Source organism: Sardina pilchardus, chromosome 13 (genome assembly GCF_963854185.1).
Source record: "Sardina pilchardus chromosome 13, fSarPil1.1, whole genome shotgun sequence".
NCBI lineage: Eukaryota > Metazoa > Chordata > Actinopteri > Clupeiformes > Clupeidae > Sardina > Sardina pilchardus.
The window spans coordinates 33,439,038-33,456,537 of record NC_085006.1 but is presented as its reverse complement, the minus strand read 5'-3'; the positions used below and the strand labels follow the sequence as shown (position 1 = coordinate 33,456,537).

Here is a 17,500-nt window from a genome sequence, read left to right as displayed (position 1 = left end):
AACTCAGACCTGTTGGCGGCGCTAGAGCTCTTGAGCTTGCGTTGCTTACACAGTATCACCACTGGAATCCGAGAAATGGGTGGTCTGCTGTTAAATTGTTACATTATTGGGGGAAATGAAGGCTAACCTGATAATGTAATAACCTCCCGTTAATGCAATACGTTATTACATTATTGGTAAAAAGTGTATTACATTATTGGGAAATGCACTTTATTACATTATCGGGAAGTTATTACATTATCAGGTTGTATTACATTTTCAATGGACTCAAGTGCCACTTGTTTATTACATTATCGGGGTTATTACATTATCGGGGATTTATTACATTATCAGGTTCTACAATCCTTTTTGGAAATAACATCAAATTTCTGCATTTTTTCATACCTCTCCATATCCCCCACTTCAAAATAATTTATTTTTCATATCAGAAGTTGTATTCAGATCTCTGTTTGTCATATAGCCATGGCAGATGCTTGAAATGCCATTTCAGGACCCAAAATAGCAATAGAAAGAACACTTAGGCTACAGTCACACTTACCCACTTGTTCTGACTTTTGACCTAATCTCTGTTCTTGGCCAGTTATTGTTAATTAAATCAATGTAACAAGTACCTACAGCCTATTTCACAGTTTTCTTCTTCTGGGCCTTCAGCCCAAAGGTTTCTGGTTCTAGGGCCCTTAGCCCAGTATATTGTTAGGCCTACAGGTGGCTATCACACTGGTCTGGTTCGTGTTGTTTTAATGGTTTTCATATTCCATTTGTGAATTAGAAAAAAAGTAAATTAGGCCTATAGGTTATTGCTTGAAAAAATTATTAAATTAAAAAAGTTTTTCAACCAACACATCCTAAAGACTTGATTTTTTTTTCACCGCACAAATGTCAAATGTCGGAAAATTAGAGTTCCTGCACTTATTTTTTCCCACTTCAAGCACTGCACACAAACACAAACACACATATATCTGAGCCGTCAAAGAGGCTACAGATCTCGCCAATTCACCAATTAAGCTGCTTACGTTACATGCTCTGTAACATGTGTACACACACACACACACACACACAGATACACACACACTGATGCTCTGTAACAGGTACTGTGTGTGTGTTCAGGTGTACATCAACATAGCTAAGCTGGGGCATAACACACACACACACACACACACACTGATGCTCTGTAACGTGTGTGTGTGTGTGTTCAGGTGTACATCATCATAGCTAAGCCGGAGCGTAACACACACACACACACACACACACACACACTGATGCTCTGTAACGTGTGTGTGTGTGTGTGTGTTCAGGTGTACATCATCATAGCTAAGCCGGAGCGTAACACACACACACACACACACACACACACACACACTGATGCTCTGTAACGTGTGTGTGTGTGTGTGTGTTCAGGTGTACATCATCATAGCTAAGCCGGAGTGTAACACACACACACACACACACACACACACACACACACTGATGCTCTGTAACACACACACACTGATGCTCTGTAACGTGTGTGTGTGTGTGTGTGTGTGTTCAGGTGTACATCATCATAGCTAAGCCGGAGCGTAACACACACACACACACACACACACACACACACACACTGATGCTCTGTAACGTGTGTGTGTGTGTGTGTTCAGGTGTACATCATCATAGCTAAGCCGGAGCGTAACGTGTGTGTGTGTGTGTGTGTGTGTGTGTGTGTTCAGGTGTACATCATCATAGCTAAGCCGGAGCGTAACGTGTGTGTGTGTGTGTGTGTGTGTGTGTGTGTTCAGGTGTACATCATCATAGCTAAGCCGGAGCGTAACGTGTGTGTGTGTGTGTGTGTGTGTGTGTGTGTGTGTGTTCAGGTGTACATCATCATAGCTAAGCCGGAGCGTAACGTGTGTGTGTGTGTGTGTGTGTGTGTGTGTGTGTGTGTTCAGGTGTACATCATCATAGCTAAGCTGGAGCGTAACGTGTGTGTGTGTGTGTGTGTGTGTTCAGGTGTACATCATCATAGCTAAGCCGGAGCGTAACGTGTGTGTGTGTGTGTGTGTGTGTGTGTGTGTGTTCAGGTGTACATCATCATAGCTAAGCCGGAGCGTAACGTGTGTGTGTGTGTGTGTGTGTGTGTGTGTGTGTGTTCAGGTGTACATCATCATAGCTAAGCCGGAGCGTAACGTGTGTGTGTGTGTGTGTGTGTGTGTGTGTGTGTGTTCAGGTGTACATCATCATAGCTAAGCCGGAGCGTAACGTGTGTGTGTGTGTGTGTGTGTGTGTGTGTGTGTGTGTGTGTGTGTGTGTGTGTGTGTGTGTGTGTGTTCAGGTGTACATCATCATAGCTAAGCCGGAGCGTAACGTGCGTGTGTGTGTGTGTGTGTGTGTGTGTGTTCAGGTGTACATCATCATAGCTAAGCCGGAGCGTAACGTGTGTGTGTGTGTGTGTGTGTGTGTGTGTGTGTTCAGGTGTACATCATCATAGCTAAGCCGGAGCGTAACGTGCGTAGCGCCTTCACCACCTCCACGGCCGTGCGCATGCACGTAGGCCACACCTCCACCACCACACACTCCTCCAACGCCAGCCGCTCCGGCAGCCTGCTCCAGCTGTGGAAGAGACGCGGCTCCTCGGGAGAGACACTCAGGTAAGAGAGAGAGTGTGTGTGTGTGTGTGTGTGTGTGTGTGTGTGTGTGTGTATGTAGAGATGTTTGTTAATGTGTTTTAGAGATCATCTTACATAGCTTACTTTCTATAACTTAATCTTAACCACTACACTACTACTGCACACTAGCCCAGCTCCTTAACCGCTACACTACCACCACCCTACAGGCTACTGCACACTAGCCCAGCTCCTTAACCACTACACTACCACCACCCTACAGGCTACTGCACACTAGCGCAGCTCCTTAACCGCTACACTACCACCACCCTACAGGCTACTGCACACTAGCCCAGCTCCACTACACTACCACCACCCTACAGGCTACTGCACACTAGCCCAGCTCCACTACACTACCACCACCCTACAGGCTACTGCACACTAGCCCAGCTCCTTAACCACTACACTACCACCACCCTACAGGCTACTGCACACTAGCCCAGCTCCTTAACCACTACACTACCACCACCCTACAGGCTACTGCACACTAGCCCAGCTCCACTACACTACCACCACCCTACAGGCTACTGCACACTAGCCCAGCTCCTTAACCACTACACTACCACCACCCTACAGGCTACTGCACACTAGCCCAGCTCCTTAACCACTACACTACCACCACCCTACAGGCTACTGCACACTAGCCCAGCTCCTTAACCACTACACTACCACCACCCTACAGGCTACTGCACACTAGCCCAGCTCCTTAACCACTACACTACTACTGCACACTAGCCCAGCTCCTTAACCACTACACTACCACCACCCTACAGGCTACTGCACGCTAGCCCAGCTCCTTCACCACTACACTACCACCACCCTACAGGCTACTGCACACTAGCCCAGCTCCTTAACCACTACACTACTACTGCACACTAGCCCAGCTCCTTAACCACTACACTACCACCACCCTACAGGCTACTGCACACTAGCCCAGCTCCTTAACCACTACACTACTACTGCACGCTAGCCCAGCTCCTTAACCACTACGCTACCACCACCCTACAGGCTACTGCACGCTAGCCCAGCTCCTTAACCACTACGCTACCACCACCCTACAGGCTACTGCGCACTAGCCCAGCTCCTTAACCACTACACTACTACTGCACGCTAGCCCAGCTCCTTAACCACTACACTACCACCACCCAAGAGATGGGGGAGAGGGAGATAGAGATGGGGGACAGAGAGAGATAGAGAGATGGGGGGACAGAGAAAGAGATAGACTGAGAGAAAGCAAGATGATGGAGAGGTAAATAAACAGAAGAGATAAATAAGAGAGAGAGGGAGATAGAGAGGGAGGGAGAGAGAGAAAGAAAGAGAGAGAAAGAGAGAATTTGAATTCGAATTTTGAACGCGCTTTATTCAGTCTCTTCAATCCATAAAACGGATATCAACAAACTCTACAAGTCACAATACAACAGAAGTTAAAATCCAAATATCTCATAATAAATTACGACCAAAAACTATTTCATCATCTACAACAGAGCATAGGACATCACCATAACACCATTTATCAACAAATGCATCAAGATTCTTCATATGCTTGTAAAAAAGAAAATCAGTAAGAATTCTAGACTTCACTAATCTCAAAAATACACTTATAACGCTGGAGTCTAAATTGGTAGCAATCTTATTCCTTCTGCTATCATAGACAGCCATTTTTGCTTGACCCAGAATAAAGTTAATCAGCTGACATTTCGATCCACTTTTCTGCACATACTTAAACCCCCCCCCCCACCCCCCAAAAAAATCTGCATTGAGAAGATTTCTTCAAAAGAGAAAAACATAAAACCCAAAAGACTGAACAAAGAAGACAGTCTTGAGCATTGTATAAAACAGTGAAACACGGTTTCCCTCTGGAAGCAAAAAGGGCAGTCCTGACTGATGCCCGGATTTATAATTGACAGATTTGACACAAATGCATTTATTCCTATAATGCCATGGAGAACTCTCCACTGCAAGTCACAAATTTGCTTTCTTAACGGTGTCTTCTAGAGTGCCCTCCATTCAGGTTTTACATTGTTTTCCAACATGAACACATTGCGTCATGGGGTGTCAACTCTCACATTTAGCTTTGGCTTAATAAGAACAAGCACACAAGTTTTGTACAAAGATTTACCACAAGACTCATCGAAGACTATTTCAATTTGCCCTTTGTCCTCCAATAAGATTCCTGAGCAATCCTTCAGTTTTGGACAAACAAAAATACAGAAAAGGATTATCTTTGTTAGGGGAGGTTTGCCCTATGCAGTACTGTTTCAACATTTCACTCTCTGCTGTAGTTAACAACGTTTTCCATCTGTGCAACAGCTTATTTACAACTCTTGTTGATCTTAGACCCAAATGTGCCTGTAATTCTTGGGAAGAAGACAGATCAAATCCTGCACAGTCCTCCAAGTGTTTGATTTTAACAACACCAGAATCACATAGTATCCTTGACAATGTGGGGTTATCATTGCCAGCAATGTCGAAACGGGACCCACAAACTAGAGGCTCTTCCAAGAATCAGTACAAAGAAGCACTGAGACCCATCCGGTGTATGCTAAAAAAGTTCAAAATCAAAAATAATCCTCTGTAAAATGAAGGCAGCCCAGAAATGTCCAGCCTTCTAGTGTCCATCAGAAACAAAGTTTTACTCATCCCCAAACCCCCTACTGATTGAAAAATCTAATTTGCCAAAGGCCTCCTCAGGAGGTGTTCTGAACCTGTTATAGCGTCTTTCCACTGGGCATTTTCGTAACGGTACGGTACGGCAGAGTACGACTCTACCCTGTTTGGGAGCATTTCGACTGCGGATTAGCGGGTGGAGCCGTTACTATTTTTAGTACCTGTTTCAGAGGTGGGTCTAGTCGGGACTAGTCGATACTAAAATGTCACGTGAACAGTGCTGTCCACTGATTGGTCAGATAAATGACGTTATGCGCGCAAGGAAGCTCGGGGATCTTGACCAGAGCCACCAGTTTTATCAATGCACTGCTTGACTTGCTAGCTCAATGAGTTCCGATAAACGATAATAGTAACACAGGACACTCTCCACTCGTTCCGCTAGGACCATGCATTTAATTAGCCTACCTTTCACTGCCTTGCAATCAGTATTAAAACAGCTCTGCAAAGTTAAAACCAACTAGCAAAATGCTAATCGCGATTAGCATGCCATTTGAACTGTAACGAGACCTAGCTGGACGCAGTTTGTTGCACAGATGGTCGATCATTTTAACGACGGTGTGCGGTGTCCTAACATGGTCGCCTAGTGTAATTGTCAGTGCATGGATTTGTTAAGAAAATAACTTAATATCAGACAATGCTGCTGCCAGTTACTGTCTGGTTACTAGCCAGCTAGCTAGCCTCCTAGCTAAGGTAACATTTTATACGGAGAAGTGTAATGTCTCTGAAGTGACAATTACCTGAATAACATTATAGTGACGTTAGTTAACGTGGGTAGTTTATACTCAAGTGAACTTGCAACAGTATATTCAGTTTAAGCGAAGTCCCTCAACTGTTAGTGACCTGGTAGCACATTGCTGTATTGCCATAGTATGCCATTCACTTGTTAGCTTTTTAAGCTAGCGTTCGCGAGCTAGTTCTAGCCAGCTCGGTTCACAGACTAATTCAATTAATTGTATTCATTCCGTGTCCTATATAATGATTCATTGGTATCATGGATGATTTTAGACATTGTAATCACAATTGTGTTTGTATGCTGTTACTGCTTATTAAGAGAGAAAGTTTCCACAGTTGTGTTCACTTTTTACTGACTGCGGCGTGACAACTTCTAGTGGCCTGAAACCGACATCACATCAGTGGGAACCCCTCCGACTCCACCCACTTCCAGGTCACGGTTTAGGTGGAAAGGCAAATAGTACTGGCACCGTGCTGTGCCGTGTAGAGCCGCGCTGTACCGTACCGTGTAGAGTCGGACTAGTTTGGCAGTCGAAAAGAGACATTAGCTAGCGCTGCAGGAACATAAAACGGAATTAGCCATTCCGCTGGAGGTGTATGAGTCCTCCGCTGGATAGGTGTAGGAGTCCTCCGCTGGAGGTGGATGAGTCCCTTCATCTTTAGGCAAATAAAGCACACATTGGGGAGTCCAATGAAGATTGTCCCAAAAAAAGGTTTACCAACAGTGCTTGGATACTGGCCAGAAAATCTATTGGTGGATCCATACAGACTAGTTTGTGCCATTGCAATGAGAATGTGCCCCCGATATGACATATGTGGGAGAATCCACTTCCATCTGTCCAGCCGGCCTTTAACTTTTTCATAGACACCCTCCCAGTTTTTCTGTGTAGTATTTTGATTGCCCAAAAACAAACCCAAATATTTTAGTCCTTCTCTCTTCCACAAGAGACCACCAGGAGGCGCTGGCTGCTACCCTGGCCACTCTCCTATAGGAAGGCTTCACTCTTAGTCCAGTTTATCCTTGCAGAAGATATTAAACCAGAGAGATTGGTCAAATCAGTAAGTACGTCAATGTCTTTTTGCTCAGTAATCATAACAATAACATCGGCATAGGCTGACATTTGAAAAACAGTATCACAAGAAGGTACCGTAAAACCAGAAAGCTTGTTTCTTAACTGAGATAACAGTGGTTCTATAGCCAATGCATACAGCATACCCGGAAGTGAACAACCCTGTCGCACACCCCTTTAACACTGCGCCAGTAGGGAATAAACCACAACCGAGAGAGTGTGTGGCAATTCAGCATCAACTTTAATCAGCACGCTTACGGGCAGGCAGCCACAGGAGGCACACAGGGAATGAGACCCAAAACATAGAGAGCACGGCGCATGCGCCGGTGAGACATAAACAATTACCAGCATACTGGCGTGACCACCTTCTTTCCCCACACCCACCCCTTACCAAAAGGAAAAGGCATGTCAACAAGTCTCATTCACATTAACCAAACAGTACAGGCCACTAAGGGTCTGGTTTACAAAACACAGGCATTATAGAACACACAAAACAGCTAGTTACAGTCAATAACAGAAGTCACCAACATTACTCCAGTATCCTGTAATGCAGTGATACAAACACAATGCTCAAAAAAAGGATACAATGGAAAGGGTCCATTACAAGTCCACAACATAGTCACTCAGATGAGAGGGCAGGTGACGCTGCCTGGTGGAGCGCCTAGGAGATGGGGGAGTCAACGCTGGCCCAACAGGCAAAGTCCCTGGGACTCCCTGTAGATCACGGGGTTGAGACGGTGGAGAGGGGCATCGCTCCTCAGATACAGATGGGCAGGACCAGGGGGGGTTGGAGGGTGCTGCTGCTATCTCAGGAGGAATGGCAGGTGGAGGAGGGAACTGAGGAGATGGCAGTTGGGGCTCCACTGCCTCGGTGTCATCTTCTGCTGAGGTATGATTATGATACGTAGAGGCACGATCGGTGTCGAGGAATGTGGACGGCACCTTGTAACAATCGCTCTTCTTGACTCTGTAGGAGAAGTTCCTAAGCTGTGTACCTACAAATTTACGCAGGCCACACCAGGAACCCTCAACAGAAGTGATCAGGTACCGATCCCGGCTACAAGATTTGTTGCGATCTGTATGGAGGTAGACAAGGTCACCCACGTCAATTTGAGGAGCAACTCGGACCTTCCCCTGAGGGGCCTTAGACTTCTCACTGTGTGGGTGGTTCCTCAAACGATCTGAGTGCTGCTGGCGAATCAGTTCATGATCGGTCAGGGGCAACTGAGCACAGGTGAATTGGTCTCTCTGCGTCCACATCTCTCGAGCAGAGAGGCCACGGGAGCGGATCCTGGAGTTCAGGCAAGAAGTCGCTATGGCCAAGAGTCGCGCCGAAACGGGACCCCCGCGTGGTTGTTGCCTAAGCAGCTCATCTTCCAACTCCTGCACTGCTTTTTCGGCCACAGGGTTCTTATTAGGGTTCTTCGCACGACCAAGCTCCAATGTAATCCTGTGCTGGCTGAGGAGTGCATCGGCAACAAGTGCCTTGAAGGCGGGAGCCGGATCTGTCCGAACCACGGCAAATGGTCCATCCAATGGGCGTAGCTCAACACAAAGTCTGATGAGCCCATCCCGCATTGTCTGGCCACTCTCATCTTCCACAAGCATGGCCACTGTGAAGGACGTCACACACTCCCTCACTACCAATATTAGCTGACGTGCACGTTTAATGACATCAGCAGTAAAGGTAACGCCGACAACGGCAGGGGGGTCAGATGAGGACTGCTCCACTAGGACCTGGGGAGTGCGTCGGAGGGCCACACATGAATGACACCCTTCAGTGACCCGACTGATAGCTTTATCGAGGTCAAGTGCAAAGAGGTATCTATCCACAGCCTTCCGAAGCTGGTGTGCAGTAGGGTGGCTCAGTTGTAGATGCAAGGCAGTCAGCAGACCATCCAACACTTGTCTAGGGACGATAATGCACTCTCGTGAAGGGGAGAGGGGCATGTCACGCCTTACGATGAGCACCCCATCACTAGCTATGGTAGCGACATTGAGATACCTCTTGACATCCTTGATGTTCGTTAGCTTCTTTGATGGACGTGTTCCCTGGGCAAGGTGGGCATGAGTGCGTCGTAGATCTGGACAGTCGGACTGCAGGGACTTCCACGCTGCTCTGCTTGTAAAGGGGAGCCTTGCACGCCCAGACAGGACATCCTCGCTAGACAGCACGCGTACCACCGAATCCTGAGTGCGCTGGACAAAGCTGCATACTTGGCAGGCTACGTCAGTGCAGTCGGGGGGGTTTCGGCTGGCAAAATCAGATGGGAGAATAGCAGCCCCAGCCACGTGTCGGACGGACACCTGAAACCGGCTTGCGGTAGAGAGGAACGTTGACACACGAGGACTCGCAGAGAACTCGCCCCTGCATAGCTTCTCATAGGCCTGTACGCAGGGTTTGCTGTCAGTCAGAACACACGCCCTGTGCACAGACTGGATGATGTAAGGGCTAAAGTGTTTGACAGCAGCCGCGATGGCAAGAGCTTCTACCTCGCAGGGCAACCACGTCAATTGATGACTCCGCAACTTAGCACTGAAGAAACCGGCGAGAGCAAGCTTTTCGTTGCGCATTATATACAGCGTAGCTGCTATTCCGGGTCTCTTCACAGCAGCATCAGACACGATCCATAGCTGGTCCTCAGGGCGAGGCAGAGTGATTGAACGGCTGGAGGAGAGAGCCCGTTTTGCTGTGTCAAAGGCGCTGTGTAGTTCATCAGTCCACAGGATGTTTTCCTGTGATGATTTCCCTGCTATGGCATCATCCAGGGGAGCTAGGAGGGAAGAGCAGTGTTGGAGTACACGGGCCATTACTTTTACAGCACCAATGAAAGACTTCATGCCCCCTACTGTTTTTGGAGGCTTGCAGGCGGCCAGTGTGGATACTCGATGGGGGCTTGGCTGGAGCTTGCCTTGGGACCACACCCAACCTAATACAGTCGTGGAGCAAGGGTTAATGACCGTCTTGGATGCTGACAGGCGCAGGCTGGAGCGTTGTAGAGCACAAAGCACCATGGACCAGTTGTTCAACAACTCTTCTGGAGAGTTGCCGCCACAGTACAAATCATCAGCGAGCTTTGCTACGACTCCTGCCTGGAGGAGATCTCCCAGAACGCGGCACATAAGTTCTTCAAGAGCCGTTTCGGATCCGGGCATGCCCATTGCTGAACGGACGTAGACACGGACTCCACGAAATGGAGTGACAACGCCACAATACTTCATGGACTCCTGTGCTAATGGTATCTGGTAGAAAGCACTCGTTAAGTCTGTTGCGATAAGATGTCTCCATTGGGCAATTTGTCGTATGGTGGAGTCCACGTCAGGCATTAGGGATGGCTGAGGCTTGGAATATCGACCAACATCAGAGAAGGCAGTCACTAGGCGATAGCCACCATTTTGCTTTCTAATCAAAAAGGAAGGGTTAAGATACTCAACGGATATGCCAACATCTTCTGGGCGGCGAAACACTCCCAGGCTCTCCAGCTCGTCAAATTTTTGTTGCAGCTCTGTAAGCTTGTCCCTGCCATATTGAGGTAAGCGTCCTTTGCGTTGGGGAGGTTCTACAGGACCCATGTTCACTTTAGCCTCAAATGGTCCTAGGGTGCCATTGTAACCGGGGATGGCGGGGTCGAAAACCTCGTCATACTGGTCCAGCACTGCACGGAATCTGCCTTTCATGTCGGTAGACAGCAGGTTGTCAGGATCTAATGAGACGCTCAGGGAGTGTTTGAGACCTGGCACCGGTGAAGAAAGGTGTCGGCGCACGGCTGCCTGTGTATACTCAGTGGGTGAGAGCCATGGGGAGGAGGGTGAAGCGAGAGGATCCACCTGACAGAAGTGTTCGTGTCGTCTCAAGGTGTGGGGCACATTGGAGAGGTTCGGGATACGAACCCTTCCTGCAACACCGGATATCACTCCAGGATGGGGCCAGACATTGGACACTTCGCACCTGCGCACGCTAGGCGCGTCCAGACGGGGCTCCATGACGTATGCTGAATCCGGTGGGGCATCGGATGGGAGGCATAGCTCTAGAAATTCACCTGGCCATATTGTAGTTGATGTAGGAGGGGCCCGCAAAACGATGGTGCGGCGGACAGCATTGCCAAGTGGTGGGTCAGTTGAGCCATATGAGAACACTGTGCCATCGCCCAAGGTAACATGTCTTTTGGCAGGTCTCACAGAAATGTCGTTAGATGACATGAAGGGAGTGCCGGCTAGAATGTCCACATCTAAGTTCTCCACTACGAGGCCATCAAAGTGAAATTCCTTTGCCTCACGACAGAATGTGAGGCGGGTTTCTCCTCTCACCGTCATGGGCGAAGAACCATCAGCCTGATGCGCTGACTGGGAGCTGGGGGTGATGTGTGCGTCGAGTCTGCGAGCAGCAGAATATCTAATCATGTTACATGTTGCTCCGCTGTCAAGAATAATGCGTGCATGGAGGTGCTTGCAAAAGGTGTCAATATATGGTGACTGACGGACTTGGACGGCACGGGCAGTGTGAGGCTGTGCAGGCTCATTGTGTATTGGCTCATCAGGAGGGGGTTCATGTTGGTGGAACATATCGTCAGGGTCCGTGTCAAGAACTGAGACAATTTGCCTGGTCTTCAACATGAATTTACGGTCCTGCTCAGGTAAGAATTTGCATGCGCTGAGGTAGTGTGTGTTGCTCGGGCGGCCAGCTTGCTTGCAAAGAGGGCAGGATTTTTCACGGGGATACGTCTTGACAGACGTTTTGGGTGAGGGGCCATATGAGGGCCTGCGTGGCATTGAGCTATATGTCAAGTTAGAGGCAGCCGCTCGCATGATTTTAGCGTCATCAGCTGAGCGTATCTCATTGAGAAGGGAGTTAAGGGCTTGTGAAATCTCAGGTTTGATAGAGGCTAGTGTGCGTGTACGTAGCTCTGTGCCATAGCGTTGCTTAATGAGCTTGGGTAGTTCAGGATGAATTAACCGTAGCCATGTCAGGACAACAAAGTTCTCAAGGGATGGTGATAACTCTTCATCCTCTGGTACAACTTCACCATGGTGAGTTAATACATTGGCTTTAAGCAGGCTATCTTCTGTGAACGCCATAAGGCGCTGATATAAATCTTCAGGGCGCTCCTCAGTTTCTAAGTGGATATCAACAAAATCAATTAACTGAGCACCGGTAGTCTGAAATCCATAATGTAGTCGAATGGTTTGCCAGATACTATCTATTGAAGTGGAATTCTTGACGATTGTGTTACGTGAGATCACGGGACAATAGTTTGCAATCTGACCTAACATCAGCTCCAAATGGCATACTTTTTGCCGGGCAGTTTTCCTGCGAGCTGCGGCAACGGAATCTCCATCATCTGTCATTCCTCTGACAACATCAGCTTTACTCTTTTTAGCCCACGTCGCCCCCTCAACGAGAAATGGAGCGAATAATCCGTCCAATGACAATGTGTAAAGTAAGTTCTGCTTCCAGTTTTCAAACGAGTTTAACGTCTCCTGTTTAGATAAGCACCACTGCTTCGGTGCGCGGCTGCTAACTGCCATAGTGCTAAGATGAAAGTTTAGCCAGCTACCTTGAATTAATGCCGGTTGTTGACTTGTTCGTCGGGGTTAAGTTGCCGTTTTCCTTCGTGTCGGGCTGGGTTCGGTGAATATGCGCTGTCACCACGCCAGTAGGGAATAAACCACAACCGAGAGAGTGTGTGGCAATTCAGCATCAACTTTAATCAGCACGCTTACGGGCAGGCAGCCACAGGAGGCACACAGGGAATGAGACCCAAAACATAGAGAGCACGGCGCATGCGCCGGTGAGACATAAACAATTACCAGCATACTGGCGCTGAATGGAGAACACAAATTGCCGTTAATCTTAAGCACACTTTCAATGTTACAATACAACATCCGAATCATATTTATAAACTTAGTATGGAAACCAAAACATGACAACGTCTTCCAGAGGTAAGCATGTTCTACGCGATCAAACGCTTTTTCCTGATCGATTGATACAAGACCAGTTCTGAGATTGAATAATAACACCCTTCACCAGATGAATATTGTCAAAAATGGAACGCCCAGGTACACAATATGTTTGATCCAAATGGATAACTTCTGTCATGACTTTACTAAGTCTACTTGCTAGGGCTTTAGACAATATTTTGTAATCTGAGGAAAGCAACTGGGCGCCAGTTCTTTAGCTCATTCAAATCCCCTTTTTCTGGTAATAGAGTGAGTACTGCCCTTCGACATGATAAAGGCAATTCGCCCTTTTCCAAGCAGTCAACAACTACTTCAAAAAAATCTTTGCCAATTAAGGGCCAAAAGGCCTTGTAAAAATCAACTGAAAGCCCATCAATGCCCTGTGCTCTCCCACTTTGCATATTATAAAGGGCATCTTCTAGCTCTTCTAAAGCCAAATTACTATCAAGAAAATCAGCTGAATTGTCATTAAGTGTAGGTACTAAATCCTGAAAAAAGTTATCTTCCACATCAGGGTGTTCAGTATACTCACTTTGATATAAAAGGGAAAAGAAAGAAACAGCTTGCTTATGAATTTCAAAATCATTAGATACTAAAACTCCTGTCTGTGATCGTACGCCATGCATATATTTTCTTTGACTATTTTTCTGTTCTAAACTAAAAAAGAACTTTGAGGGGGCATCTATTTCAGATACAATCCTGAAACGAGAACGAATTAAAGCCCCTTGTGCTTTAACTGTCAAAAGTTCAGATAGCTTTACTTTTCTGGCTGTATAAGTCTCAGAAAGAAGTTGGCCTCGAGAGTCCTCTAAAAGTGGCGTATTGAAATGCCAATAGGCACTCTTAGGTTTAACTTTGTTCAAACTAATGTTGCACACAACCATACAATGATCTGAAAACCCTACGGGGTAAACATCTTAATTTATTTCAAATGTTGCTTAAAAATATAAAATCTATCAAGTCTAGCCAATGAAAGCACATTTCCCCTGGACTGAGCCCTAGTATATTGTCTATCATTCTTGTGAAAATTTCTCCAAACATCACACAAATCATATTATGTTGATATTATGTTAATCAACTGGCGACGGACAATGCATGTGGCTCAACATGATTCCGATCAATGTTCGCCTCAGTACAGTTAAAATCGCCACTTATAATTAGAGTATCATTATGGCTACAACCTCTAATTAGTGTGCCTAATTTTTCAAGAAATGACACTCTCGCCAACCCAGAGGTTGGAGCATACACTCAAACAAAAACAAAAGTTTCATTTTCAAAAGTTGCGCATACTTTTAAAAGTCTTCCTCTAACCACTTCCTCAACATGTTGTGACTGAGGAATAAAGTTACGTGAAAACAGAATTGCCACTCCAGCCAGTGTTGTAGTCAAGTCACTATGCCTCGAGTCCGAGTCCAGGTTCGAGTCTCCAGTGTCCGAGTCCGAGTCAAGTCCAAGTCATATCAGATTTGATACATGCATTTCTGAGACCCATTGCATCACCATGAGATATAAACTTTGCATAAAACCCAGTTGTATACAATCTGTTACTTGTCTTTTGCCCCCTGTTGGATACCTTTTGCATTATAACAATTCTGACAAGTGGTTTGTTACAATTCAAAATGGTGGAATCTCATTAGCATGCAATTGGTTATGCAAAGGTCAAGGATATTGGTAATTTGATGATTTTATGGTGAGATTTACCTTTACATATGTATCAATATTTTAAAATGAAATATTGCTTTGTTCAAAAAGCAAAGTTTTTTTAAAAAAACTAAAATGTAGTTTGGTGTAAAATCGAGCAGAAAATGTTAGTATCAAATTTGATACAGCAGGTAATTCCCTCAGTGGCTTTTTTTTAATATATTATATGAGTATTATGTCTTCCATAGTCTACAATACAGTGTTTAATGAATCAATTACACAATTTACATATTAAAATGTGATATTTACAACAAATAATTCATAATCCTTATTCAAAATTCCTAAAAATCCATGCTATGGCTAATTTACAGAGGTATAAAAGAAAGTTCTCTACTGAAAATGTTCTGAAATTCCTTGATGGCAATTTGAGTGACATACAGGGCCATGTAGAGACAGATGATGAAGTGTAAAATAGAAATAGGACTCCAAATACAGAGCATGACGAGAAAAGTTCTACTAGAAGTAACGCTTCTGCCTGGTTATCTCATTGCAAAATGAAAGAAATGGATGTAAAAAGGCAGCTGTTTGAAGAAAGAAAGATTTGGATGTTATGGATGACCAAAAATCTTACAGATGTCCAAGTTCTTGTTATTGACCAACGTGTGTGTAATGCCCAATGTATCAAATATGATACAAACAAAAAAACGTATTTGCAAATATTTTTTTACATTTTTTTTTTTACATTTTGGTTAAGGGCCTAATAAAGACAGGGCCAGGCATTATAGGGTTAAAAACAAAAAATTCAGAGTCGAGTCCAAGTCGAGACCACAACTCATCCGAGTCAAGCCCAGTTCTGTGCAGAGTTGGGAAGTTATGGTAGGCTAATTTGGAGTGAATACGCACACGCACAAGGGACATTTTATCTCGTTGCCCACCTTTTTAACATTAGCGTTTCACGATTGCCCTGTTATCTCAGGACGGTAGACTTAGCAAGCTAGCACTAGCAAAGTTGTTGTTAGTCTATATAGCAATGGACCGCGTGCAAACTAGATCCACTGTGGTCGATCTTCAGTGTGTTTGCTTGCTATATGTCTCTGCATGTGGCTCTGCAGGCAGATACTAATCATCCAAATGGCACTGCTGCCATCTAGCGGTTCGGATCGCTAGTACAGTCTGTTTACAAGCCTGAAACCCTGCCAGATTGTTCCCAAGCCCACCCATGAGCCCTCCCCATTGAAAAATGCAATTGACGTCTATAGACGTCAATGACAGTCAATGTAAGTGTTTAAATTGACGTTTGAAAACGTCAATGGCAGTGAATGAGTTAAGGGGTATCTTAGTTATTGGAGAAACAATTTTGCCATAGCGTGCAAGCTCGCTGTGAGGGACCAGGCAGCAAGGCAACGGGGATGCAGGGATAAAGATTTTTTTTTTAAAAAAGGGATTTATTCCAACAAAACACGAAAAGGGTCAAAAATCTGAACTTGACATCATAACAAAATCTTCAACTAATTCCAAAGAGATAGTTCTCAGGCCTAGAGCTACAAAACAGAACTTAACTAAAATCAAATCAAGATAGAGTTGACTCAAACAGAACTGAACATAATGAACTGACCTCCTACAATGACACACTGGGGAAACATATATACTGGCTGATCAGACCAAATCAAGACACACAGGGGAAGACTAGGACTAGCAACATTTACTAGAAGACCATGGCCACCTTAGCATAACAAGGTAAATAAAGACTATTTCTTAATTAAGAATAATCATAATCAATATCAAATCACTTAATCACAGTTAATCATTAATCACAAAATAATCTCTTATTCTGGCATCCATTCACCACAAATTCCTTTAGCTGGAAGGAAGCTACCCCGCGCTAGCCGGAGGAAGTCACACCACCCACGCCGGGTAAATTAAACAAACTCAGAACTAAAGACAGGTAAATAACGAAACTAACAAAAACACACTGCGTGCACTCAGAACTGCAACTGATGTGTAGAACATAATTATGTTAAATGTGCGATGTCAAATAAACGTAGAGCTGTTGAATGAAAATGAACGTGTTGTGTTTTAATTGTATGAACTGAAATGAAAGTATATGTTAACCGGTGCAGTGTCACAATGTGGGGTGTGCGTGCGAAGTGTTCAAAGTTGCCGCTGTTATGGCCGTCTATATGTGCGGAGTGTTCAAAGTTGCCGCTGTTATGGCAGTCTATATGTGCGGAGTGTTCACTGTTATGGCAGTCTATATGTGCGGAGTGTTCACTGTTATGGCAGTCTATATGTGCGGAGTGTTCACTGTTATGGCAGTCTATATGTGCGGAGTGTTCGCTGTTATGGCAGTCTATATGTGCGGAGTGTTCACTGTTATGGCAGTCTATATGTGCGGAGTGTTCACTGTTATGGCAGTCTATATGTGCGGAGTGTTCACTGTTATGGCAGTCTATATGTGCGGAGTGTTCAAAGTTGCCGCTGTTATGGCCGTCTATATGTGCGGAGTGTTCAAAGTTGCCGCTGTTATGGCAGTCTATATGTGCGGAGTGTTCACTGTTATGGCAGTCTATATGTGCGGCCACATAGCGGTCTGTCACACTCACGCTCAATTATGTTATTGGAAAGAAAAGGGGGGACATTCAAAATCACAACTTTCTTTGAAGGCAAACTCAAAGGTAAAACTTGAACAAGTGTGCCGTTGAGTGTAAGTCCATTTTGAATCACCACGTTTGCGGCTGCAACACTTTTAAAGAAAAAGAACAACAGATTTGTTTATTCGTGAAGCAGCAGCAATAT

At 45.4% G+C, this 17,500-nt stretch overlaps 1 protein-coding gene across 1 annotated transcript in view; it reads left to right on the top strand.

Annotated features, from left to right (window-relative positions):
* Positions 1–17,500, top strand: part of grm5b (glutamate receptor, metabotropic 5b) — a 51,915-nt gene that overhangs the window by 31,554 nt on the left and 2,861 nt on the right. Inside the window, exon 14 of the mRNA XM_062552056.1 lies at positions 2,446–2,621. Within this exon, the coding sequence (XP_062408040.1) occupies positions 2,446–2,621 (176 nt within the window). The remainder of the gene's footprint in view (positions 1–2,445; positions 2,622–17,500) is intronic.